The following is a 22,973-nucleotide window of genomic DNA, read 5'->3' as shown; positions in this document are numbered from 1 at the left end:
CACGGCAGCCACGTTTTCTGTCCTGGTGATGCGCCCCTCGATATCCGCAGGGAATGTGGGACAGACAGGGTGGCTGCGGCCAGGGGAGGGCCCAGCATTAGAGGTGTGTGCGGGCGTGTGCCCTGGGGCCGTGCTGAGGGGAAGGTGGGTCCCCCCCTCGCCCTTCCCTGGGTAGCTGGACCCAGGTCCCTCCAGAGTGGGAAGGGTCCTCGGCCTGAGAAACCGTCAGGCTGCTGGTGGGCTGGACGCCCCGTCCCCTCCGGACCCCGCCCCTCGGCTTCCTTCTCGCGTCCAAACAAGTCCCTGGAGAGCCTTCGCGTGTGCACACGCCTGTGCTCGGGGCAGACCTGACGTGGGTCGTGTGGGCGAGGGACGAGGCTGCTGCTGCCTGAAGGCGAGAGTGTGTGTGTGAGCTGCCCGGGCCCGTTCACGCCAGTGAGCGAGGAAGGAGTGCGTCAAACCTGGGTGTCTCCATTGCACCTTCTGGAACGCTGAACGTGCGTGTGCTGACCCACAGGGCTGAGTGGGAGCCCAGAGACCAGAGGGGCTGGTTCTGGCCCGGAATATCCTCTGTTCCTTCCAAGGGTATGTGCTGGCGTAGGCTGGTCAGAGCTGAATGATTTTGAGTCTGAAGATCCCAAAATAGCTCTTGGTAGCTGTGTTCCCCTCCCCCTGCTGGGTCTGGGGCCTCAATGGCCCTTTGTCTCTCTGAAGGCGTGGAGCCCCTGTCGGGGGCTCAGACTCTGACTGAGGCCAGGAAGGACAGGCTGCCTGCTGGCTCCCCTTCCCCCAAGCCAGGCCCTACTGCCCAGCCCGCTGTGGGCCCAGTGGGCCAGCTTCCCCCCTTGTGAGCCTCTGAAGGCGAGCCCGTTTGCCCACAGAGACAGTCCGCACCCCAGACTCACCCGGGTCCCTAGGCTGACCGCTCCCACAGCCTGGTGGCTTTATCCCCTTCGTCCCACACTCTTCCCGGGCTGCTGTGGCCGTAGCCGATGGCGCCCGTGTGCTTGGGCGAGTGAGCATTGCCTGGCCTTTGACCCCTGGCACTGTCCGCGGGGCCCTCGCTGAGCCAAGGGATGTGGATCCTGGGGGACTGCAGTGACAAGTAAATGGGAAAACGTGGGAACTGCCTGGCTCACCACACCGAGTGTCTGGGCTCTGAGCCGAGCCCGGCCCCGAGAAGATAAAAAGTCAGACCCTGCCCCGGGTGCTCCCCGTCCAGGGCGGTGCCCTGGGGAGCTGCTGGCGCTCCGTGTGGTGTGGGCAGTGCCAAGGTCCGGTGAGGTGAGGTAGGGGATGGGAGGCACCCCTGAGAAGGTGAGGCTGACCGGGGGCCGGGGTCTCCTGAGGGGTCCTGCTGCTCTGCGCCCGCTGCAGTGTGAGGCGAGGGGGCCTTGCTGTTTGTCGGTTTGTCCCACGAAGTTCCATGAGGTTTCCTTGGGCTCTGGGAGGTTTGAGGACCTCCGCAGTGGGTGGTGGGGGCCCCTGGCAGGATGGTAGCCCCGTGTGGGGTAAGGCACTAGTGTGCCTGGCCGCAGGAGGGAAAGGAGTCCAAGCAGATGCGCCTCGGAGAACAAGACCCTGGCCGGCTGGCAGGCGGCTGCTGGGGTGAGGAAGGCTGGGGCAGGAGGTTGGGGGGGGGGGTTGTGCAGGAGCCTCCTGACCAGGACCTGGGGGGCTCTAGGGATGTGTCCTTGACACAACTGAATGCAGCGTGGGATGGAGGGACCAGCCGGAGGCTTGGTGGGAGTTGAGCACCCAGGTGTCCGCTCGTGCCCTGGGGGGTGTCCCTGCAGCCGAGCGGAGAGTCGGCAGTCGAGGGGCTGTGCTCGGCGCTTGTTTCCAGATGGGGACCGAGATGAGACCTCCAAGTGAGCGGGGTGGCGCGGGTGGCTGTCTGGCTGAAAGGGGGAGCTGCTGACCACATGCGCCGACACCCCTCCGGAGGCCTGAGCGCAGCGTGTAGGTCTGAGCGAGTGGGCAGCTGTGTGTCTGTTGAGTGTGGGCCTGTGGGTGGATGGTGTGACGGAGCGTGCATGGCGTGGGGGGCAGTGGTGCAATTAAGGTCTTTTCAGCAGGGCTGGGGAGTTGGTCAGCAGCCCTTGGAAGGAACTGACCCGAAGGGGTCCTGACCCCAAGGAGAAGAGGGATCCTCTGTGCCTTGGAGGCCAAGCTTCCTCTTCCTGTCTCTCCAGAAAGGACTGGCCGACTGAGAGAGGGACAGGCAGAGGTCACTGCAGGGCCTCGAAGGCCTGTGACCAGGTCCAGGCTGGTCCAGGCGGCCAGACGTGGCGGGGTGGCGGTAGCGCTTAGGGGTCCCTCCCAAAGGACTGTGGGCGGCGGAGGGATGGGGTGCAGGGGAGTGAAGGGCTGGTCCTGGAGATGGCCACCGATGGGGTTCCGGCTGCGGAGCGTGCGGCGTGACCGCTGTGGATGACGGGGACGGTGCACGACCGTCGCCTTACCCCCAGGCCGGCAGGAGCTAGGAAAGGGGCGTCCTCAGGCGGCCGACGTGGAGAGGCCTGAGTCGGGGTGCGCCCCCTGCGCCCCGGCCCGGCTGTGACGTCACGGCCCGGCCGCTCGTGGTGGCCTCGGGGGGGCGCTCCAGGCCCGCGGGACCCGGCCCGGAGGCCCGCGACGTGGGGGCTCCTGCGCGTGCTCCGCTCTCCGTCGGCGCGGGGAGGCGGGCCGGACGCGGGCGGTTGGAGGGGTCGCGGGCAGTTCGGGGGGGTGGGCCTGTCTCGCCCTCCGCGCCCCTCCGCGCCCGGCGCTGGACCCGGCGCGCTCACCACCTGCGTGCGCACCTGGGCCCGCCCCCACAGGCCACCGCCGGGCACCTACGGGGGCGCGCACGCGGGCGCGCAGACACCGCCGCCGCCCGTGGAGTCCCGCGCGCGGGCGCGCGTCCCCCTGCGGGGAGTCGGCGTGACCCTCCCGCCCCGCGCCGCGGCCTCGGCCGCTGACCCGCTCCTGCCGGCCCGGCTCCGCAGGGGGGGGAGCCGCAGGGGGCCCGCCCCGCCCCTGACCCCGCCCCGCCCCTTCTCCCTCCGCCCGCCCCGCGCCGGCACCTGCCTCCGCCCGCCCCGCCCCCGCCCCCCTCCGCGCCCCGCGACCCCGGCTCCTTCCCCGGCCCCGCCCCGCCCCCGCCGCTGCCCCCGCCGCTGCCCCCGCCCGCGCCCCTTTTGCGCCGCGGCCCTCGCGTCCTCTTCCGCCCGGTCCCCTGCCCGCGCGCCCCGACTCCCGGCGGACAGCGGGGTCCCCGGGGGCGGCTCCCTTTGTCTCGGCTCCCGCCCTCCCCCCGCGGCGCCCTCGCCCCTCGCTCACCGCCCAGCCCCGGCGAGGGCGACGCGGGCTGGCGCTGCTCGGCCGGAGGCGGGAGCCGAGGCGCGGCCCTCCGAGGCCCTTTATTCTCCGCTCGCCGCCGCCGCGCCCCGGCCGGGACTGGAGACCCTCGCGCCCCGCACCGCGCCGCCGGGGCCCCCGGGAAGACCGGGCGCGGCCGAGCCCTGCGGGAGCTGCCGACCCCCGCGGCTCCCGGCTCGTGGACGCAGGGGCTGGCCGCGGCCGGTCCGAGCTTCTCCTCTTCCTCCTGAGACCCCTGCCCACCTCGATGAGCCTCGAGGGCCACGGCGGCGTCCTGCGGCTCTCCGGGCAGGGACCGCCCTGAACTTGGAAGCACAGCTGCCCTTAGCTGCCCCGGGGGTCCCAGCATGGGGGGGGTTGCCCCGAAGAGGCCCAAGGGCGCCCCTTGAGGAGCCCCACGCCCTGAGCGCGGGGACTGAGAACCCAGGGCCATGCCTCCGCCGCCTCTGGAGCGGGACCCGCGGCAGCAGCGCGGGGTGTCCCTGCTGGTGCGCTATTTCATGATCCCCTGCAACGTCTGCCTGATCCTGCTGGCCACTTCCACGCTGGGCTTCGCTGTCCTGCTTTTCCTCAACAACTGTACGTGGTCGCCGGCATGGCCACCCTGGGCCAGGCTCGTGTCAGCCTCCTGCTGGCTGAGTTCGCTTGCCTCAGCCACGGGCCGCTGGGGGGGCAGGCAGGGTCGCACAGAGGCTACCCGCTGAGATAGGGCTCACGGGGGCCACCTGCATCTTCTGAGGACAGGATGGGCCGTTCTTGGGATCCTGAGCTGCAGAGACAACCTGCTCCAGGGGGCAGGAGCCGCGGACTGACCTGCAAGTGGGAGCCTTGGCAGGGCCTGCGGCTGGGCTCCGCAAGGGAGGGCGTGGCTGCCCACACCCCTGTTGTTCCCCCCGCCTGACAGGTGTCGGCCACGACCCTGCAGGGAGGAGGAGGGCCTCTGCTTCGGCCCCCCACAGGCTTTGGCCGGTCCCCAGGGCTCAGAATGGGGCCAGGGAAGGGATGGGGAGGGCAGAGGCGGCCCCTCCAGACTGGGCAAAGGGACAGGCCATGGAAAGGCCTGTTCAGAGAGAACTAACTCCGATGTTTGGGTTCTTTTCCAGACAAACCTGGGACCCACTTCACACCAGCGCCCTCAATGCCTCTGGATGGTGAGTTGAGTGAGGGCCTCAGTTGGTGACAGGCTGTACTTGGGAGACTGTGCCTGGGGTGGGGCAGTGGCACTCTTTGGGGTCAGGGACCATTGTTGGGGCAGCCACACCAGACATATTCGGTGTATTCGGAGCAGAGAGGAGGCTGGATGGCGGACCCTGGGTCCTTCCTGGGATGTCCACAGTGGTGGGCAAGCAGAGTGCGTGTGGGGTCCCTGCGCCTGGCCCTGTGTCGGCCACGGACCATCACACACAAGCATGGCTCCAACTTCTCTGGGCCTTGGCCTTCTTGGCCGAAAAACTGGGACTAAGACCAGGGGTCTGTGCTGTGAGATGGGTCGGACAATATGTGCGTGCAGTGGGCAGTCAGGAGGGACCAGCGACCGAGGAGGGTTTGGAGAGCCTGTCCTTGGACTGAACTTGACCCTCCGTGAGGGGCCTGCTCATCTGTGGGCCACTGTAATTAAGGTAACGTGAGGGGGAGGGGTGAGCCATTAGGGCCACAGGAAAGGGCAGCTTGGGGTTCTCTCCTTGGGTGGGGACAGTGAGAGCTTCAAGTTTGTGCTCAGTCCCTGGGCCCCCTGCTGGGCGGGTACCTGTCCAAGGTCGTTGAAGTCACTTAGAAAAGGCAGTCCGTGTGCGGGATAGGGGCTCTAGTGGGCTGGGGGCTGGCAACCAGACTGTGTCCCACAGGCTGCGGGCGAGAGGCGCGGGGAGGTCTGGATTTAAACACTGTCCTCGGGCTCCTCTCCCGAAGCCTAGAAGCCTGGTGCATGTCCTTCGCTTGACACCCCCCGGTCTTCCCTACGGAGGCTCACGCGGGCCTCCCACCCACACCCTGATCCTGCGGCCCACGTGGGGATGGCTCCACGCCGTGGCCGTCGTCGTCCCCCGCAGGCATACACACTGTGTACTTGTGGCCGTGGGCAGGGCTCAGGACACCCATTCCGTCCCCCAGCTCACGCGAGACCAGGAGGGGAGGTAAACATGCCCACTCCACCCGGGGCCTATAAAAACCCACTGCTGTCTCCAGCCTGGCGCAGGGCGCGGGCCCCGGGCGCACAGGGAGCAAGACTGCGCAGGGGCGCCTAGTGGCCAGAGAGCCTCCGTGGGAGTTGGAGCTGGGCAGGTGTGGCAGAGTGCAGGGCCCACGGGCACGTGGGTGGGTCCGTGCGTTCGTGAGGGCAGCTTGCACGGTGGCGAAGGGCTTGGGCAGCCGTGGGGCTCGTGTTTCTGGGCTCCGGCCCCCAGGCCCTCCCCTTGCAGTCCGCCTTCCGTACGCCCGACCCAGTGCTCTAGGCTCGCTTGTCATGGTTAGCTGTCGTCGCCGTCGTCACCGTCCTCCCCTAGTTACTGTTCTGGGGGGGACAAAGCAGAACCGTGGGCTGCGGAGGGAGAGTGCAGGTTTCGGTGGGCAAGGAACACGCTAGTCATCCAGGAGTAGATGTCTTCGTTCGAGGGGTTGGGGTCTGGGGAGGGGTCTGGCTGGACTGAGGTGAGAAGAGGGGGAGACAGGCCTGAACCCAAGGGCACAGACACTCTGCAGCCTGCTCAGGAGCCTGAAGTTTAGAGAGAAGGACCAAGTTTTTGGCCATGGGCTCAGAACTTAGGGGAGACCTTGGTCAGCAGGTCCCATCGAAGCCAGTCAGAGAAGTCAGCTGGACATCAGCAAGTGCCCGTGAACTCGGCCTGGGGGTCCTGAGGGCCTTGGCGAGAAGGAGGAGGAGGAGGAGGAGGAGAAAGAGCTACGCTGGGAGTGGAGGGAGGCGGCGGGAAGAGGCCTCAGTGCGCAGCCTTTGAGCTGGGTTGGAGCCCGGAGGGGAAGCCAGCGAAGTGACCGTTCTCATTCCTGCCGTTACTGGGGCAGCGGGCTGGGCACCCTGCAGGTCCCGGCACAGTGAACCTCACGATACCCCTGGGAAGTAGGTCCCACTGTCCCCACTCACAGCAAGAGGTGCGCAGGTGTGGTAACTTGCCCACAGTCGCGGGGCCGGTGACTCGGTGGCGGTCGTCGGGCTCTGGGGTCTGCGGGGTGGGGCGCACAGGTGCGGCGGGGAGGAGGAAGGCCAGCGCGCGGGTGGGAGGGAAGCATGGTGGCGCGGGTCTTCAGGCTGGGGGTCCACGCGTGGGGTGGGGGTGGGCGGCCGGTCAGACCTCAAGGAGCCTGAGGGGTCGCTGTGGCAACCGCTTGCTCCAGCTCCTTCCGGGGCCCTGGCCTCCAGCACAGAGGTGCTCTCTCCCTCCGGCCTACTTCCGGAGCCTGCTGGGGGGGGGCGGTGGGGGCACCCTCCCTCTCCAGCATGACTCGGTAGCGGTCGTCAGACCCGGTGAAACGTCACAGACGTCGACGGCGCACCTGTAACAGGTCCGCGCGCCTGTTCGTCGCCGGGCCGGTGGGGTCCTGAGGACTGGCGTTAGCCTGCCTCTCGTCGGGAGGGTGACCCGACGGCTCTGGGTTTCGGTGGCCCAGAGCCTTCTGCGTTCCTCCGGGCCGCACGACTGAGGTCCCTCACCGGCGGCGGTCGGGGCGGCCACTTCTAGGGATGTGCCGGCAGTTTGTGACCCGAGGGTCGGAAACTAAAACGCTGACAGAGAAGGAGGACAGGTCAGCAGAGGCCCTGTGCCAGCCTCCTGGAGGAGGTCGCTGGGGGGTGTGAGGTGCGGCCGCAGGCCTGGGGGGCGGGGGGAGGGGAGGCCATTTGCTGAGGTGGGGATGGCAGCTGGGGAGGTGTAGGCGTGTGGGTGCCTGAGGGGCCTCAGAGAGAGAGCCCCACCAGCTTTCATCTGGGCAGACCTGGGAGGGCTGGAGGACCAGGAACCTTCCAGAAAGCCACCGCTGAGGGACCTGGGGGAGACGCAGAAGTGAGGGCCCACGTAGAAGAGATGTGGGAAGGAAAGAGGAACGCGGAGGGAGGCCTGGGGTCGGGGTGCCAAGGAGGGAGGGAGGCCTGGGGTCCGGGTGCCAAGGCGGGAGGGAGGCCTGGGGTCGGGGTGCCAGGGCGGGGCGCAGAGCCAGAGGTGGAGCGTGGGGCCTGACTCCGAGACTTCCCACCTGTCTGTCTACAGCCATCTGACCTCAGAGCCGAGGTGGGGCCGGAGCAGCCCCGGGAGGGGCCGGGGCCATGAGGGACTAGGTCAGGAGTCAGCCGAGGGCCTTCCGTTCTGGTGTGAGGAGAGGTGGGCTCCTGAGCGAGGCAGGCGGATTCCCTGCCACGGAGCGGGTCTGGGGCTGGTTTCTCGCGCTGCTGCATGTGGGGCTCCTGGTGACGGGGCTCGTAACTCCTGGTGCTGCTGGAAGGTCTGGGAGGTGCCCCGCTCCACAGCTGAGAAGCGTCTGCTCCAGGGAAAAGCTCTGGGGTGGGTGGGGTTTGAGAGGGGAAGGGCCAGGCCCTGTCAGGGTCCGAGGGCGTGTGTGGACGCGGGGCTGTGTGTTCCGGTCAGTGCCCAGCCCAGAATGTGTGGACACGCATGGCATGGGCGGAGGTGTCCGTGGGTTCGCAGCAAACACCCTGAGTGCGTCTTGAGGTCTCCGCAGGCAGGTGGACACTGCAGGTGCGCACAGGTGCCCAGGCCAGGGCAGCAGACCTGGGTGGCAGGGCTCTGACCTTCCCTTCTCCGGCCCTGCCCCCAGCGTGCCGAGGAATGTTGTGCGGCTTCGGCGCGGTGTGCGAGCCCAGTGCAGAGGGCCCGGGCCGAGCCTCCTGCGTGTGCAAGAAGGGCTCCTGTCCCGCCGTGGTGGCGCCCGTGTGCGGCTCGGACGCCTCCACCTACAGCAACGAGTGTGAGCTGCAGCGGGCCCAGTGCCACCAGCAGCGCCGCATCCGCCTGCTCAGCCGCGGGCCCTGCGGTGAGTGTGCATCCCCGGCGGGCTCCCTGAAAGTGGCAGGGACGTCTTTGTGACACCCACCCCCTCCCGCTTAGCCACGGGCCCTGCGGTGAGTGCCCGTCTTGGGTGGGCTCCCTGGAGGCGGTGGCGATGGCCTCGTGACCCCCCCCGCCCCCCTGCAGGGTCCCGGGATCCGTGCTCCAACGTGACGTGCAGCTTCGGCAGCACCTGCGTGCGCGCGGCAGATGGGCAGACGGCCTCGTGCCTGTGCCCCGCCACCTGCCAGGGGCCCCCCGACGGCCCGGTGTGCGGGAGCGATGGCGCCGACTACCCCAGCGAGTGCGAGCTGCTGCGCCGCGCGTGTGCCCGCCAGGAGAACGTCTTCAAGAAGTTTGACGGTCCTTGCGGTGAGCCCCGGGCCGTGCGCGTGGCGTGACCCCGGGCCGTGCGCGTGGCGTGACTCCGGGGCGTGTGCGTGCGTGCCCGCGCTCTGACCTGTGCCTTCCCCTTCTAGACCCCTGCCAGGGCGCCCGCGGTGACCTGAGCCGCGTCTGCCGCGTTAACCCACGCACGCGGCGCCCGGAGTTGCTCCTGCGGCCCGAGAGCTGTCCCCCCCGGCAGGCCCCCGTGTGCGGGGACGATGGGGTCACCTATGACAACGACTGCGTCATGGGCCGCACGGGAGCTGTCCGTGGTCTCCTCCTCCAGAAAGTGCGCTCTGGCCAGTGCCTGCCTCAAGGTGGGGGGTGCTGGGGGAGGGTCCAGCCTTGCCCCTCCGTGTGCCCTCTGGCCCTGCCCGTCCCCACCCTCTGCTGCACCCCTCCCTGGTGCCCACCCGCCGCCCCCTACGCCCATGGGTCCCTTGCACGTCCCAAGGTGGGGGCTGGCGTGGCCCCCCGGGCTGTCTGATCGCCTGCTTCACCCTCCCAGACCGGTGCCCAGATGTGTGCAGGTTCGGTGCCGTGTGCTTGTCCCGCCGAGGCCGTCCCCGCTGCTCCTGCGACCGGGTCGTCTGCGACGGGGCCTACAGGCCCGTGTGTGCGCACGACGGGCACACGTACGGCAGCGACTGCGTGCGCCAGCGCGCTGAGTGTCGGCAGCAGCGCACCATCCCGGCCAAGCACCAGGGCCCGTGCGGTGAGCGGCGGGGGTGGGACCCGCACTGAGTGCGGGCGGGTCCTTGTCGGTCCCTGTGGCCGGTCATCATGTGCCATCTCCATCCTGGGTCATGCTCCTCCTGGGGTCCCGGGGAGGCCTGGCAGGGCTGGTGTCTGTCCGTAGGCTCTGGGTTGGGGGTTCTGTCGGGGGGAATGTGTGGAGCCCCACGGGAGGGGGTAAGTGGGCAGAGGCAGGCCTCTTTGGTCAGGCTCCCCCGTGCCCACGTGAGGCCTCGTGCCCCATCCCCCTCCCGGCCCCCGGGCCCCACACTGTGGGGACACCAGTGCCCCCCGCAGAGGCAGAGTCTGGCATCATCCTGTGTCGGCGGGAACTGCTCTGCTCTGCCAACCCCCGTCTGTGTCCGTCGGTTGGTCTGTCTGTCCACTCTCTCTCTCTGCCTCTGTATTTTCTCCTCTGTCCTTCCTTCCCTCTCTGCTCGCCTCTTGTGTCTTCCAGCCTGACCTGCTGGCAGGATGACGTACCGCGCCTGCCGCCAGGAGCCCACAGCCCGAGGTCTGCCCCCGGCACAGCAGGGGGGGTGGCTTGCTGCTGCCTGGCCTTGTGGTTCTCAGAGCAAGTGGACAGACACCTCCTCCCCTTTGTGGCCCTGGGTGTGACCGTGGGCTGCAGACTCCTTCCTCCACGGAGGGGAGAGCCCCCCCGCACGGACGAGTGTCCCCGGGCTGCTGGTGGCTAGCAGTCAGGCTCAAGTGTCCGCATAAGCCTGGCCCTCCCCCCACCCACCGTGGGCAGTCAGGGAGCTCCTGTGTCTTGGGGGCAGCCCCTCCCCACCGTCAGGCAGGGGGCTGAGGCTGTTTGGGTCTGCGTCCCTGTCTGCGTCTGTCGTGTGTCTGTCCCTTTCTCTGCCGTGTCCTGAGCGTCCGGCTGTTCTGCTTGCGCACTTGCCCTCCGCTGTCCCCACCCTGGGAGCAGGTCTGCCGCGTGGAGCTGGGGGCTTTGTGCGGAAGCCGGGGGAGCAGCAGGACCTCACCGACTGCCCGTGCTCTCCCCAGATCAACCCCTGTCCCCGTGCCTCGGGGTGCACTGCCCATTTGGGGCGTCGTGTGCCGTGAAGAACGGTGAAGCGGGGTGTGTGTGCCAGCAGGCATGTCCGGGCATCTACGATCCCGTGTGCGGCACCGACGGCATCACGTACGGCAGCACGTGTGAGCTGGAAGCCACAGCCTGCGCCCTTGGACGGGAGATCCGTGTGGCTCGCCGAGGACCCTGTGGTCAGCGGCGGGCAGGTGCGGCTGGCTGGGAGTGGGGGGCGGGCGTCCCGGTCGCCGTGGTGATGGAGCCCCTTCCTCAGACCGCTGCGGGCAGTGCCGCTTCGGAGCTCTGTGCGAGGCCGAGACCGGGCGCTGCGTGTGCCCCTCCGAGTGCGTGGCCTTGGCTGAGCCCGTGTGCGGCTCCGACGGGCACACGTACGCGAGCGAGTGTGAGCTGCATGTCCGCGCCTGCACGCAGCAGATCGGCCTGCACGTGGTCTCCGCGGGGCCCTGCCGTGAGTGGGGCTGTGGGGCGGGCGGGCGGGCAGGGGTCCCGGGTGCCCTCCGCCGGCCTGACCCCCGCCGGTCCCACTCCTGCAGAGACCTGCGGAGACGCGGTGTGCGCCTTCGGGGCAGTGTGCTTGGCGGGGCGGTGTGTGTGCCCCCGGTGCGAGCAGCCGCCCCCCGGCCCCGTGTGCGGGAGCGACGGTGTCACCTACGACAGCACGTGTCACCTCCGAGCGGCCGCTTGCCGGCAGCAGACCCAGATCGAGGAGGCCCGGGCGGGGCCCTGTGAGCAGGGTAGGCTTGGGGGAGGACTGGCCCGGGCGGCCACGCGTGGGCCTCGACCAGACCCCGCGGGTGACCTGGCCCCTCCCCGTAGCGGAGTGCGGCTCCGGAGGCTCTGGCTCTGGAGAGGACGGCGAGTGTGAGCGGGAGCTCTGCAGGCAGCACGGCGGCGTCTGGGACGAGGACTCGGAAGACGGGCCCTGCGTCTGCGACTTCAGCTGCCGCGGCGTCCTGAGGAGCCCGGTGAGGCCCCCCTCCTCCCCGGCTCTGGGCCGGCAGCACGCAGCTGGCTGTGGCCACCCACACTGACACCCTCCCTCCAGGTCTGCGGCTCCGACGGGGTCACTTACGGCAGCGAGTGTGAGCTGAAGAAGGCCCGGTGCGAGGCACAGCGAGAACTGTATGTCACGGCGCAGGGCGCCTGCCGCGGTGAGTGGACCTGCAGGGCCCGGCAGGTGTGTGTGCGTCTGTGCCCTGCCTTTGTGTTCCCGTGTGTGTTCACGGCTGTGTGTGCCCAGGCGTGCAGTACGTGTCCGCACGGGTCGTGCATGGGGGGGGACGCACAGAGGGTTCAGGGGCGCAGCGTTGGTGAGCGTTCATGTTTGTGCGCGTGTGGGTGTAAGTGCCTCGTCGTGGCCGTCCTGCTCTGAGTACCCGCCGTCCGCGCCCCGGACGGGTCTCGTGAGGGGAGGCCTGACCTGCTGCAGGGGCGCCGGCAGTGATCCGATTAATACGTTTGCTACGTTTTCGCGTGTGCACGAGTGCCTCTGCGTGTTTGTAGACTTACGTACGCGCAGGTGTACGTCTGTGCGTGTGTGTTTGACGTGTGCGGTTTGGGAGGAACGTGGCCGCGTGTGTGCACGTGTGTGTGTGTCCGTCTGTGAAAACGTACGAGCCCAAGCAGGCTGGGTTCTGGCTGTGTGTCTGTGCGCAGCGCCGCGTTCCTGACCGTCGGGTGTCCTGCGTGTTTCGGTGCCGTGTGCGCAGGTGAGTTTGTGTAAGTGGCGTGGCTTCCTCACCTGAGCCCCGAGCTCCAGGTACCCCGGTCCTGGTGGCTGTTGGCTTCAGGAGGGTTGAGTGGTGACGACCGAGGAGGCTGAGGTGCTGTGGCCAGGCCCACAGCGGACACGTGGCCATGCCTGTCCTCTGAGCCCCCTGCCTCTCCCCGCAGGCCCCACCTTGGCCCCGCTGCCCCCCGCGGCTGCCCCACACTGCGCCCAGACCCCCTACGGCTGCTGCCAGGACAACAGCACTGTGGCCCGGGGTGTGGGCCTGGCTGGCTGCCCCAGTGAGTGCTCCCTCCCGGCCACACCCCAGAGCTGCGCGGGGCCACAGAGCCGCGGTGACCACAGCCTGCCCTGGCCTTGCAGGTTCCTGCCACTGCAACCCGCACGGCTCCTACGGCGGCACCTGTGACCCGGCCACGGGTCAGTGCTCCTGCCGTCCGGGTGTCGGGGGCCTCAAGTGTGACCGCTGCGAGCCTGGCTTCTGGAACTTCCGTGGCATCGTCACTGATGGCCGGAGCGGCTGCACCCGTGAGTGACGGGGGCAGCGGTCAGTTCCCGGCCAAGCGCTCACACCTGTCCATCTTGTCACTGTGCTCCTTGTCTCACCTGCTCAGACCCTGGCCTGACCCACACCAGGCAGGCGCTGGGCCAGGCTCTGCAGCCGGTGAGGAGAGCAGGCACAGACCTCGGGTTCTTTCCCCCGGCCCTGCAGCCTGCAGCTGTGACCCCCGGGGTGCCGTGCGGGACGACTGTGAGCAGATGACCGGGCTGTGCTCATGTAAGCCTGGGGTGGCCGGACCCAAGTGCGGGCAGTGTCCAGATGGCCATGCCCTGGGCCCCGGTGGCTGCGAATCAGGTGAGAACCAAGCCTGGCATTGACCTTGTCTCACCGTGCCAGGGGTGGGGCCATCGTGGGGCAAGGCCTCCTGAGCCGGCAGGGTCTCCCATGTCTGCCTCAGACTCCTTGGCACCCGAGACGTGTGCTGAGATGCGCTGTGAGTTTGGGGCGTCCTGCGTGGAGGAAGCTGGCTCCGCCCGCTGCGTGTGCCCAACATCCACCTGTCCAGAGGCCAATGCTACCAAGGTGAGGGCCGGGGCACATAGAGGGCGTGGGGGGAGGGGGCTTCCATCACAGCATCCTTGCCCTGTGCCCCAGGTCTGCGGGTCAGATGGAGTGACCTACGGCAACGAATGCCAGCTGAGGACCATTGCCTGCCGCCAGGGCGTGGATATCTCCATCCAGAGCCTTGGCCCGTGTCAGGGTAAGGCCCCACTCTCCGCCTCGAACGGACCGAGAAGGCCTGGCTCAGGGCTGACCGCCTGCCCTGGGCCTCCACTCAGACTCTGTTCCTCCCACAGGGTCTGTCGCTCTTGGTGACCGCCCAACACCTGTACCCGTGGCTGCGTCGGGGCCCAACCTGAGCGTGGCGCTGCCTTTCCCCCCGAGCGCCCCACCCCTGGCGCCCACCAGCACCCCTCACGGCCAGTCCACTCCCCGGCCCTCGCCAGGACCTCGGACCACGGCCAGCATGCCCAGGACTACCATGAGGCCCATGCTGACCGTGCCCCCCACAGCCCCTGCGCCAGCAGCCAAGCTCGCCACGTCTGCCTTCGGCGAATCTGGCAGTGCTGACGGGAGCGGCGATGAGGGACTGAGTGGTGACCTGGAGGCCAGTGGGGCTGGCTCAGGGGGTGAGCACAGGCTCAAGGATGTAGGGGAACGGGACCCGGGAGGGCTGCCTCCAGGGCCAGGCTCAGACTGTACTTCCCCAGGACTCGAGCCCCCCGAAGGCGGCAGCGCTGTGACCCCTGGGCCACCCGTGGAGAGGGCTTCTTGCTACAACTCCCCTTTGGGCTGCTGCTCGGACGGCAAGACCCCCTCGCTGGACGCAGAGGGCTCCAACTGTCCCGGTGAGTGGGCAGCCGGGGGCTGGGGCGGAGCGTGGCCTGTAGCCTGGACACGGCCAGGAATGCTGTCTCCCCTCCCAGGCAGGAGGCCTGCCCCACAGGTGGGCACTCAGGGTATACGGTCTTCTGATGTGGGCACACACGTGCGCGTGGTCTTGGGGACCAGCACAGGCATGTACACGTGTGGTCTCGGCTCACACACACACGTGGGTGCCCAGGACCCCGCAGCTAACGTGTTTTTCCTGTTGCAAGCCGGCCTGGAGCACGGCTCCAAGAAGTCCGCCCGGTAACTGGCGCCAGCCCTGCCCCAAGACCCCACTAATCTCATGACCATCTGACTAACCTGCCCGCACCCCATGTGGCTTGCTGCTGGGGCCTGTGCCTGTGGCCCACCCAGCGGCCAGGCCGGTGCCCAGCAGGGCCTCACCGCCACCTCCCCCACAGCCACCAAGGCCTTCCAGGGTGTACTGGAACTCGAGGGGGTCGAGGGGCAGGAGCTGTTCTACACACCGGAGATGGCTGACCCCAAGTCAGAGCTCTTTGGGGAGATCGCTAGGAGCATCGAGAGCGCAGTACGTGCAGGGGCGCGGTCCTGCCCGGCCACTAGCTTCCCTCCCAGGATACACCCCGAGAGGTGCCGGAATGGGCGGCCGGACAGTCCGGCCTGGGCAGCTCCCCAGAGCCCTCCCCCACTGCCCACCCACAGCTGGACGACCTCTTCCGGAACTCAGACGTGAAGAGGGACTTCCGAAGTGTCCGCCTGCGGGACCTGGGGCCTGGCAGCTCCGTCCGAGCCGTCGTGGACGTGCACTTTGACCCTGGTGAGGCCCCGCCCTGGGCCCTCCCGGGAGGCCGGCGGGTGTGTGTCGGGCTCTCCCACGCTCCTTGTCCCCTTCTTCGCAGCCACGACCTTCAGGGCATCCGACGTGGCCCAGGCCCTGCTCCGGCAGATACAGGCGTCCCCGCGCCGGTCCCTGGGGGTGAGGCGGCCGCTGCAGGAGCACGTGCGCTTCCTGGACTTGGGTGAGGGCTTCAGCCCGCCGGGCCCCTCCCCCACTCCCCTGGGACTCTCGCCCGCCCTCCCTCCCCGGGCTCTGCTCTCCGGGGGTCCGACGGTCCCTCTGCCCTCAGACTGGTTTCCTGCATTCTTCCTGGGAGCCACCACGGGAGCCACGGTGGCCACAGCCACGGCCAGAGCCACCACTGCGGTCCACCTGCCTTCTGCTGTGACCCAGCGGGCCCTGTCCCCCGGTCACACCAGCCAGCCTGCTGCCAGGACCACAGCCCTGCCCACCACACGCCAGCCACCCACCACTGCGCCCCGTCGCGTGCCCGGACGCCGGCCCCTGCCCTCAGGCACCCAGCAGCCACGGAAGCCCTGTGACTCCCAGCCCTGCCTCCACGGGGGAACCTGCCGGGACCAGGACCCTGGCTTCGTCTGCAGCTGCCCCGGGGGCTGGAAGGGGGCCGTCTGTGAGACGGGTAAAGGTCATCCCTGCTGGAGAGAGGCAGGGAGGCAGATGGAGGGTTGGCAAGGGTTGGGGCCGGGTCAAGCCACAGTTGGGAGTTGGGGGGCCAGGTCGGGGTGATGGGATGGGGCCGGCCTGGGGGTCAGGGCTGGGGCTTGCAGGCTGGAGGAGAGGGTCCTCGGTGCCCTCCAGTGGGTCCCTCCTCGTCCGCCGACAGCATCGCACCCCTCCGTGCCGGCCTTCGGGGGCCACTCCTTCCTGGCCTTCCCCACCCTCCGTGCCTACCACACCCTGCGCCTGGCTCTGGAATTCCGGGCCCTCGAGCCCCAGGGCTTGCTGCTGTACAACGGCAATGCCCGGGGCAAGGACTTCCTGGCGCTGACGTTGCTGGGGGGCCGGGTGCAGCTCCGGTGAGTGGACGGCCCAGGTGGCCCCGGGAGGGGGGGAGGGGGGCTGAGGTGAGGGACGGGGGAGGGCGGGAGGCTGAGGCGGAGCCGTGGTCCCGGCCTGAGGTCGCTGTCCTGCGTCCCCGCTCCCATCCCCCAGGTTTGACACGGGCTCGGGGCCAGCGGTGCTGACCAGCTCGGTGCCTGTGCAGCCCGGCCGCTGGCACCGCTTGGAGCTATCTCGGCACTGGCGCCGGGGTGCGCTCTCAGTGGACGGTGAGACCCCCGTTCTGGGTCATAGCCCCAGTGGCACTGATGGTCTCAACCTGGACACAGACCTCTTTGTGGGCGGCGTCCCGGCGGACCAGGCTTCCGTGTGAGCATCAGGGAGCGGGGGACGCCCTGACCCAGACCCCTGAGCTTGGTCCTGACCCCTGACTCGTGTGGTCGGCATCTGGGAGGCCCAGGCAGCTTGCGAGCAGCAGAGTGGGTGGGGGGCCGAGCGTGGATGATGGCAACAACCCTGGTTTGACCCTGGTCCCGATTCTGTCCCCCGGGGGGCATCCCTGAGCCCCAGGCTGTTGTGTTATCACCAAGGAGGCGCTGGGCTGCCCCGACCTTTTGTCCTGAGCCGTGACCCTCAACCCACGTCTTTATTCAGTCCTCTTCGTGGGACGGGCGTCCTGAGCCCCGGAAGCACGGACGGGGACGGGGGCAGCCCTGATCCGGCTGGCGGTGGTGGGGCCGCCAGTGCTGGGGCGGGCCGGGAGAGAGGGCGTCCCTGGTCTCTGGCCACTGACGCCTACCCTCCTCCTGGTGGCAGCGTGCTCGAAAGGACCTCCATCCACGTCGGCCTCAGGGGCTGCATCCGCCTCCTGGATGTGAACAACCAGCGGCTGGAGCTCAGCGGCTGGCAGGGGGCTGTGACCCGGAGCTCCGGTGTGGGCGAGTGCGGGGACAACCCGTGCCTGCCCAACCCCTGCCTCGGTGGGGCCCCGTGCCGAGCCCTGGAGGTTGGCATGTTCCACTGTCTGTGCCCCCCCGGCCGCTTTGGTGAGGCTAGAGCCTGGGCAGGGCGCGGGGGTGGGGGGCATGCCCACGTGTCTGTCGGTGTGGGACCCCTCGTGTCTCCTTGCAGGTCCGACCTGTAGCGATGACAAGAACCCCTGTGAGCCAAACCCCTGCCATGGGGCAGCGTCCTGCCGCGTGCTGCCTGACGGGGAGGCCAAGTGCGAATGCCCCCAGGGGCGAGGGGGCACCACCTGCCAGACAGGTGGGGGCATTGGGCCATCCGTGCAGGGAGGAGGGTGGGGATGAGGCGGGCAGGATTCAGCATTAGGGTGTGGGTTCTGGGTGGGGTTAGGATCGGGGTTCTGGCTAGTGTTAGGGTTTGAGTTAGGCCTGGGGCTCATAGACCAGTGGAGGTCCAGGGGACCCCAGGGGTCAAGGCCCGGCCCCTGTGTGACTGCTCTCTTGTCCTCCACAGTCTCGGAGCGGGATTATTCCCAGCCCTTCCTGGCTGACTTCCACGGCTTCTCCTACCTGGAGCTGAAAGGCTTGCAAACCTTCGAGCGGGACCTGGGGTCAGTAGGACGGAAGGAAGAGCCCCCCAGCCCCTGTCCGGCCTACAGGGCGAAGGGCCATTGAGATGCCCCCTCGTTGCTACCTGGCCCCAGGGAGAAGATGGCTCTGGAGGTGGTGTTCCTGGCGCGCGGCCCCAGCGGTTTGCTCTTCTACAATGGGCAGAAGACAGACGGCAAGGGGGACTTTGTGTCCCTGGCATTGCAGGACCGCTTCCTGGAGTTCCGCTATGATCTGGGCAAGGGGGCTGCAGTCATCAGGTACGCCCTTGCAGGTGGGCCTGGGGCCGAGGCCGGGGACGCTTGGCCGTGTCCCACAGGCCCCTGGGGGGACGGACCACCAGGGCCCAGAGCCTGCTCACGGTACCCCCTCCTCACCAGGAGCAAGGAGCCAGTGGCCCTGGACACCTGGACCAGGGTCTCACTGGAGCGCAGTGGCCGCAAGGGGGCCATGCGTGTTGGCGACGGGCCCCGCGTGCTGGGGGAGTCCCCGGTGAGTGTCCCCAAGGCCGCGGGCCTCCCACCAGCTCCCCCAGCACCTCCCTGCTCCCTCCCCTCCTGGGAGGCACAGCAGCCCCTGCCCCACAGCTGGCTCTCACAGAACTGTTTTCTCCCCCGTCTGTCCTGTGCCTCTGTCTGTCTGCTCTCTGCCCCCACTGCTCTCTGGCCCTTGCTCTGCAAACCCCACCCTGCTCTTCGGACGCCAGAAATCCCGCAAGGTACCGGTCTCCGCTCTCACCGCTCGTTGGTTTTCTAGAGTAGCTCCTGACCCACTGGGTCTCCACACGGCCGTGTCTGTGTGTTAACTCCATGTCCCGGATGCGCTGGCGGGGGCCGGGGTGGACCACCGCGGGCAGGAGGGGGCGTTGATCTGGGCCCCGGTGTCCTCGCCTCTGCCCCGCGAGCAGGCCCCGCAGCCCCTCACCCAGAACCTCCCCCCAGGTTCCGCACACTGTCCTCAATCTGAAGGAGCCGCTCTATGTTGGAGGGGCCCCTGACTTCAGCAAGCTGGCCCGTGCGGCCGCCGTGTCCTCCGGCTTCGACGGAGTCATCCAGCTGGTACATGGGGCAGGGGCAGGGCCCATCCACGGGGGCTCTGCAGGGGTAGGGGTGGTCGAGTCTGGGGAAGGGCCCAACCCAGAGGGGTCTCTGTCCTGCGGTGGGGGCTGCCGTCGGAGGGAGGAGGGCAGGCCAGACAAAGGTGTTCTGCCTCTTCTCCCCCAGGTCTCCTTGAAAGGCCACCAGCTGCTGAACCAGGAGCACGTGGTGCGGTCCGTGGATGTCTCCTCTTTTGCCCACCACCCCTGTACCCAGGCCTCAGGCCACCCGTGCCTGCATGGGGCCTCCTGCCTCCCTCGGGAGGCCTCCTATGAGTGCCTGTGCCCCGGGGGCTTCTCAGGGCCTCACTGCGAGCAGGGTGAGATGGGCGAGTGCTGCCTGGCCCCTGGCCGCGGCTGGATGGGGGGCCCCGCCTGAGGCAGCCCTCACCCCGACTGTCTCTCAGGGCTGACTGAGAAGTCGGCAGGGGATGTGGACGCGCTGGCCTTCGACGGACAGACCTACGTTGAGTACCTCAATGCCGTGACTGACAGGTAACGTGCCACCTGGGTGCTGGGCGCCCCTGCCCTCTGCCATCTGTGTGGTCCTGTCTGAGCCTGCTGTGCCGGGTGAGACGTGGGCCCCCGCAGCCCCGCCGCCCCGCCCCCCTCTGCCCGCCTCCACCTTCCTTCCCTCTCACCACCTCTGTCTCTTTGTTTCCAAGCAAACTGACCAATGAGATCCCAGTGTAAGTAGCACCTGGGCCCCCACCGCGCCATCCCGCCCCCCCATTCTCAGCGCCTCACCCACAGGAGCCAACCCCCACGGAGGGCCAGGCTCCCCATCCCGGGGCAGGAGGCTGAGCTTAGGAAGGGGGCGGGTCACCCCTGCACGCACTGCAGCTCCCGCCCCCGCCGTGGGGCACCCGCATGGCGTGCACGCGTGCGTGTCTGTGTGCGTATGTGTCTCCCCATGCACACGCGTGTTCAGACACCCGGGGGCCTCTCCCAGGCAGGGGAGCCCTGAGCCCTGCCTCTTGACCTCTGCCCTTGACCTGGGTCGTGCCCGCCCGCCCCGTGCGTCCCCATGACATCACCCCGGCTCTGCGCGGCCTGTGTGTCTTCTCTGGGTGCTTGCTCCCACTCTCCATCGCCAAAACGGGGACTGGGGGGGCAGGGCTGCCAGATACCCCCCCCACCGCACAGCCTGTCTGTCCCCTGCTCACCTGCTTCCCCTCTCTTCCGGCTTCTAAGTCCTGATGCTCCGGATTCCGGGGCCCTTCCCAGGTGAGCAGTGGCACCCAACCCCCGCTCTCTGTCCGCCTCCTTCCTCTGCGTGTGTGTCTGCCTGTCCGGTCCGCCTCCTGCCGTCCGTCTCTCCACCTGTCTGTCCCACGCGGGTGTGCGCCCGCCTGCCCGCCCAGGCTCCCCGGGTTCCCTGCAGCCGCCATCGTGGCCCTCCCACCCCCTGCGCCCCACGCCCGGCCGCCCTCAGAGGCCCTGACCGTGTCTCCCCGCAGCGAGAAGGCCTTGCAGAGCAGCCACTTCGAGCTGAGCCTGCGCACGGAGGCCACGCAGGGGCTGGTGCTGTGGAGCGGCAAGGCCACGGAGCGGGCCGACTACATCGCACTGGCCGTCGTGGACGGGCGCCTGCAGCTGGCCTACGACCTGGGCTCCCAGCCCGTGGTGCTGCGCTCCACCGTCCCGGTCAACACCAACCGCTGGTTGCGGGTCAGGGCGCACAGGTCAGCAGGAAGCCCGGGCACGTCCGGTCACTTGTAGCCAGGGCCCAGGTTTGAGGTGGGGGCAGGGCGAAGTGCCCGACTTGAGGCCACTCCCAGGGCTGGGGGAGGGACAGGAGGACAAAGGAGGAGGGTTGTGGCCAGGGACTCCCTGACCTGGGAGGGGCTGCTCGGTCTGCCCGGATGCCGTCCATTGGGTCTGAGCCTGGTCACCCTACAGCAAAGCGTAACCCACGTGAGGACCCCGCTGCCCTAGCCACCAGGCACTCTCCTGGGTATCAGTGCCCCTCGTTCCGGCCCCCAGGCGGGACTTCAGGAGAGAGGGATGTGGGGCTGAGGACCTGGGGGCGGCAGGTGCGCCGTCTGCGACCAGCTGCTGATGGCCTCACCCCACCACACCCCCAGGGAACAGAGGGAAGGTTCCCTTCAGGTGGGCAACGAGGCCCCCGTGACTGGCTCTTCCCCGCTGGGTGCCACGCAGCTAGACACAGATGGAACGCTGTGGCTGGGTGAGTGTTCCGGGGGAGGCCAGGGGAAGGTACCCAAGGCTCTCAGTCGGGGACGCCCCTGATCCCCAGGGCTGCCAACTGAGTGCTTCCTGCATCAGCCCGTGCAGGTCCCCAGACCTGCTGGCCGGGGTGGGACCTGTCCCCTCCTGTGTTACGCCCTGCAGTTCCCCGGGTGACTGTGGGGCCAGGAGGCTGGAGCGTGTCTCCTGGTCACGGGGTCCCCCTCCCCCCGGGGTGCTGACAGGCTTTGGGTAACTCAGGGTCTCCTGAGTACCCATGGGTCTCTCTGCTGGCTGGTGCCCCAGACTGCCCGTCCCGAAGTCACAACTGGGTGGCCTGCCTTCTGTCTTCCTGCAGGTGGCCTGGAGAAGCTGCCCACGGGCCAGGCCCTGCCCAAGGCCTACAGCACAGGCTTCGTGGGCTGCCTCCGGGACGTGGTGGTGGGCGGGCGCCCGCTGCAGCTGCTGGAGGACGCTGTCACCAAGCCGGGGCTGCGGCCCTGCGCCGCCCCATGAGACACACCGCAGCCCGCCACGCACCCCGTTGTCATTACTTTCTATTTTTGTAAACTCATCGATTTTTTGATACGGTTTTCTTGCCTATGTGTTGGCCAGAGGGACTGCTGGGCCAGCTTCCCTACCGTCCAAGCAGAGAACTGCAGATAAACTCTGTGTCACGGGACTCGCAGGGGGAGATGGTGCGGGCAGCATGGCGGCCTCGTGCCCCTGCACCTCGCCCCTGCATCTCACCCCTCCTGCTGTGCCTCCCACGTGTGTCCACCTGGGCTGGGCCTGTGTCCCCAGAGCAGGCAAGCAAGCTGGGGCTTGGGGCCTTTCCTCCCCGCAAACCCTAGGAGGCCTTCCTGGGTCCCCACTTGAGGTGTCCCTCGTGCATGTGCCGTGGGCCAGGGTAGACCTCGAGCCCAGCCCGGCCCCTCCCAGGCCTCCCGTGTCAATACTGTGACTTAGAACCAATGTTACATTACCGTCGGGGCTACTGTACCCTTCAATCGTGCCCACCAAGCCCCGAGTGCTGGAGAACCAGGCCGACCTGGGCAGGGCACCTGGGCCCTTAGCTAGCCCAGCCAGCTTGGACCTAGCCGTGTCCCCTCCCTGACACCGCAGGTCTCATTCGGCGTCCTGAGAGGGAGCAGGGCTGCTATGTGGTGTGGTCAGTGTCCACTGCCTGCTTGCTTGGGCAGCTGGCATCCCCCTCTCAAGGATGGATGTCTGGGCCTGACCACCAACCTTTATGCATTGATTTTGGTTGACACCTGGGGTGACGGGGCCATCATCCTTCCTGTCCTGGCCCCAGGGCAGCTGAGCACTCCTCTAGCTCTGGCGCGAGGGGCGTCGTCCAAGACCACGGCCAAGGTGTGGGTGTAGGGGCAGCAGAGAAAACTGCAATATTGTGCCCCGTCCCACCTGCCCCTCCCCCGCACCCTGCGGTCCTGTGGGGCGGCACCCCTCACCCTCCCACAGCCGGCCATGGGCCACTGAGCCCCGAGGCTGGAGCGAGCCCCGTATGTCATGTCACTAACTCCAGTGTGTGTCCGTCACTGTAATAAAGTCTAAACACTTGATAAGAGGTGCAGGCGTCTGTCCACACCAAACACCATCCCTGGGCTCTGCCCGGCCCAGGGACCGCCCACCTGGCTGGCTCCCCTCCCGCAGCTCCTTGTTCACAGGCACCAAGCTCCCTTAGGGTGCTCTGGATGAGAAAAGGACCTTGCCCTGAGGTGTGTAGGGCTGCTTTTCGCAGCATGCACCCTACTGGGTCTGGGGCAGGGCCGTGGAGGCGACCTGGCCGCTTGCAGGCCCCGTTTGTGCATCTGCTTGTTTGCACGTGATCTCCGTCTGTACGTCTGTACGTCTGTACGCGAGCACAGGATGGGAAGGGGGACTGCGAAGAGTGGGCAGATTGTACTGCCTGAGGTCAGAGGGGCTGGGGGCAGGGTCGGTGGAGGCTGGGAGGGCTGGGGGTCCAGCCAGGGTGCATGGGGGCCGGGCAAGCAGCCTTTCTCAGTGCCCAGGTGGAAAGGCAACCATTGGCTCTG

At 68.3% G+C, this 22,973-nt stretch overlaps 1 protein-coding gene across 7 annotated transcripts in view; it reads left to right on the top strand.

Moving 5' to 3' along the window:
• The window catches only part of AGRN (agrin), a 32,494-nt gene extending 9,995 nt beyond the window's left edge, over positions 1-22,499 (top strand). The window contains exons 1-38 of one of the 7 annotated variants that reach the window (XM_046007284.1): positions 1,490-1,608; positions 4,467-4,514; positions 8,146-8,361; positions 8,523-8,747; positions 8,855-9,079; positions 9,271-9,477; positions 10,512-10,730; positions 10,811-11,005; positions 11,091-11,291; positions 11,374-11,522; positions 11,603-11,708; positions 12,451-12,567; positions 12,650-12,814; positions 12,999-13,142; positions 13,246-13,370; positions 13,443-13,548; positions 13,646-13,978; positions 14,060-14,197; positions 14,639-14,766; positions 14,901-15,015; positions 15,098-15,217; positions 15,326-15,676; positions 15,881-16,073; positions 16,210-16,425; positions 16,873-17,102; positions 17,188-17,322; positions 17,536-17,632; positions 17,726-17,890; positions 18,011-18,122; positions 18,337-18,348; positions 18,572-18,688; positions 18,854-19,046; positions 19,134-19,221; positions 19,392-19,415; positions 19,921-19,953; positions 20,187-20,411; positions 20,814-20,917; positions 21,275-22,499. In XM_046007284.1, coding sequence (XP_045863240.1) covers positions 1,560-1,608; positions 4,467-4,514; positions 8,146-8,361; positions 8,523-8,747; positions 8,855-9,079; positions 9,271-9,477; positions 10,512-10,730; positions 10,811-11,005; positions 11,091-11,291; positions 11,374-11,522; positions 11,603-11,708; positions 12,451-12,567; positions 12,650-12,814; positions 12,999-13,142; positions 13,246-13,370; positions 13,443-13,548; positions 13,646-13,978; positions 14,060-14,197; positions 14,639-14,766; positions 14,901-15,015; positions 15,098-15,217; positions 15,326-15,676; positions 15,881-16,073; positions 16,210-16,425; positions 16,873-17,102; positions 17,188-17,322; positions 17,536-17,632; positions 17,726-17,890; positions 18,011-18,122; positions 18,337-18,348; positions 18,572-18,688; positions 18,854-19,046; positions 19,134-19,221; positions 19,392-19,415; positions 19,921-19,953; positions 20,187-20,411; positions 20,814-20,917; positions 21,275-21,432 — 5,784 coding nt within the window. In that variant the 5' untranslated portion in view covers positions 1,490-1,559 and the 3' untranslated portion in view covers positions 21,433-22,499. Of the gene's footprint in view, positions 1-1,489; positions 1,609-3,260; positions 3,943-4,466; positions 4,515-8,145; positions 8,362-8,522; positions 8,748-8,854; positions 9,080-9,270; positions 9,478-10,511; positions 10,731-10,810; positions 11,006-11,090; positions 11,292-11,373; positions 11,523-11,602; positions 11,709-12,450; positions 12,568-12,649; positions 12,815-12,998; positions 13,143-13,245; positions 13,371-13,442; positions 13,549-13,645; positions 13,979-14,059; positions 14,198-14,638; positions 14,767-14,900; positions 15,016-15,097; positions 15,218-15,325; positions 15,677-15,880; positions 16,074-16,209; positions 16,426-16,872; positions 17,103-17,187; positions 17,323-17,535; positions 17,633-17,725; positions 17,891-18,010; positions 18,123-18,336; positions 18,349-18,571; positions 18,689-18,853; positions 19,047-19,133; positions 19,222-19,391; positions 19,416-19,920; positions 19,954-20,186; positions 20,412-20,813; positions 20,918-21,274 lie in introns of those variants that run through there. The other 6 variants (XM_046007267.1, XM_046007238.1, XM_046007244.1 and 3 more) reach the window with 6 other exon arrangements.
• The last annotated feature ends 474 nt before the right edge of the window (positions 22,500-22,973 follow it).

Source organism: Meles meles, chromosome 1 (genome assembly GCF_922984935.1).
Source record: "Meles meles chromosome 1, mMelMel3.1 paternal haplotype, whole genome shotgun sequence".
In the NCBI taxonomy this organism is placed as follows: Eukaryota; Metazoa; Chordata; class Mammalia; order Carnivora; family Mustelidae; genus Meles; species Meles meles.
The sequence above is the reverse complement of the archived record's forward strand: the minus strand, read 5'-3'. Positions and strand labels throughout refer to the sequence as shown.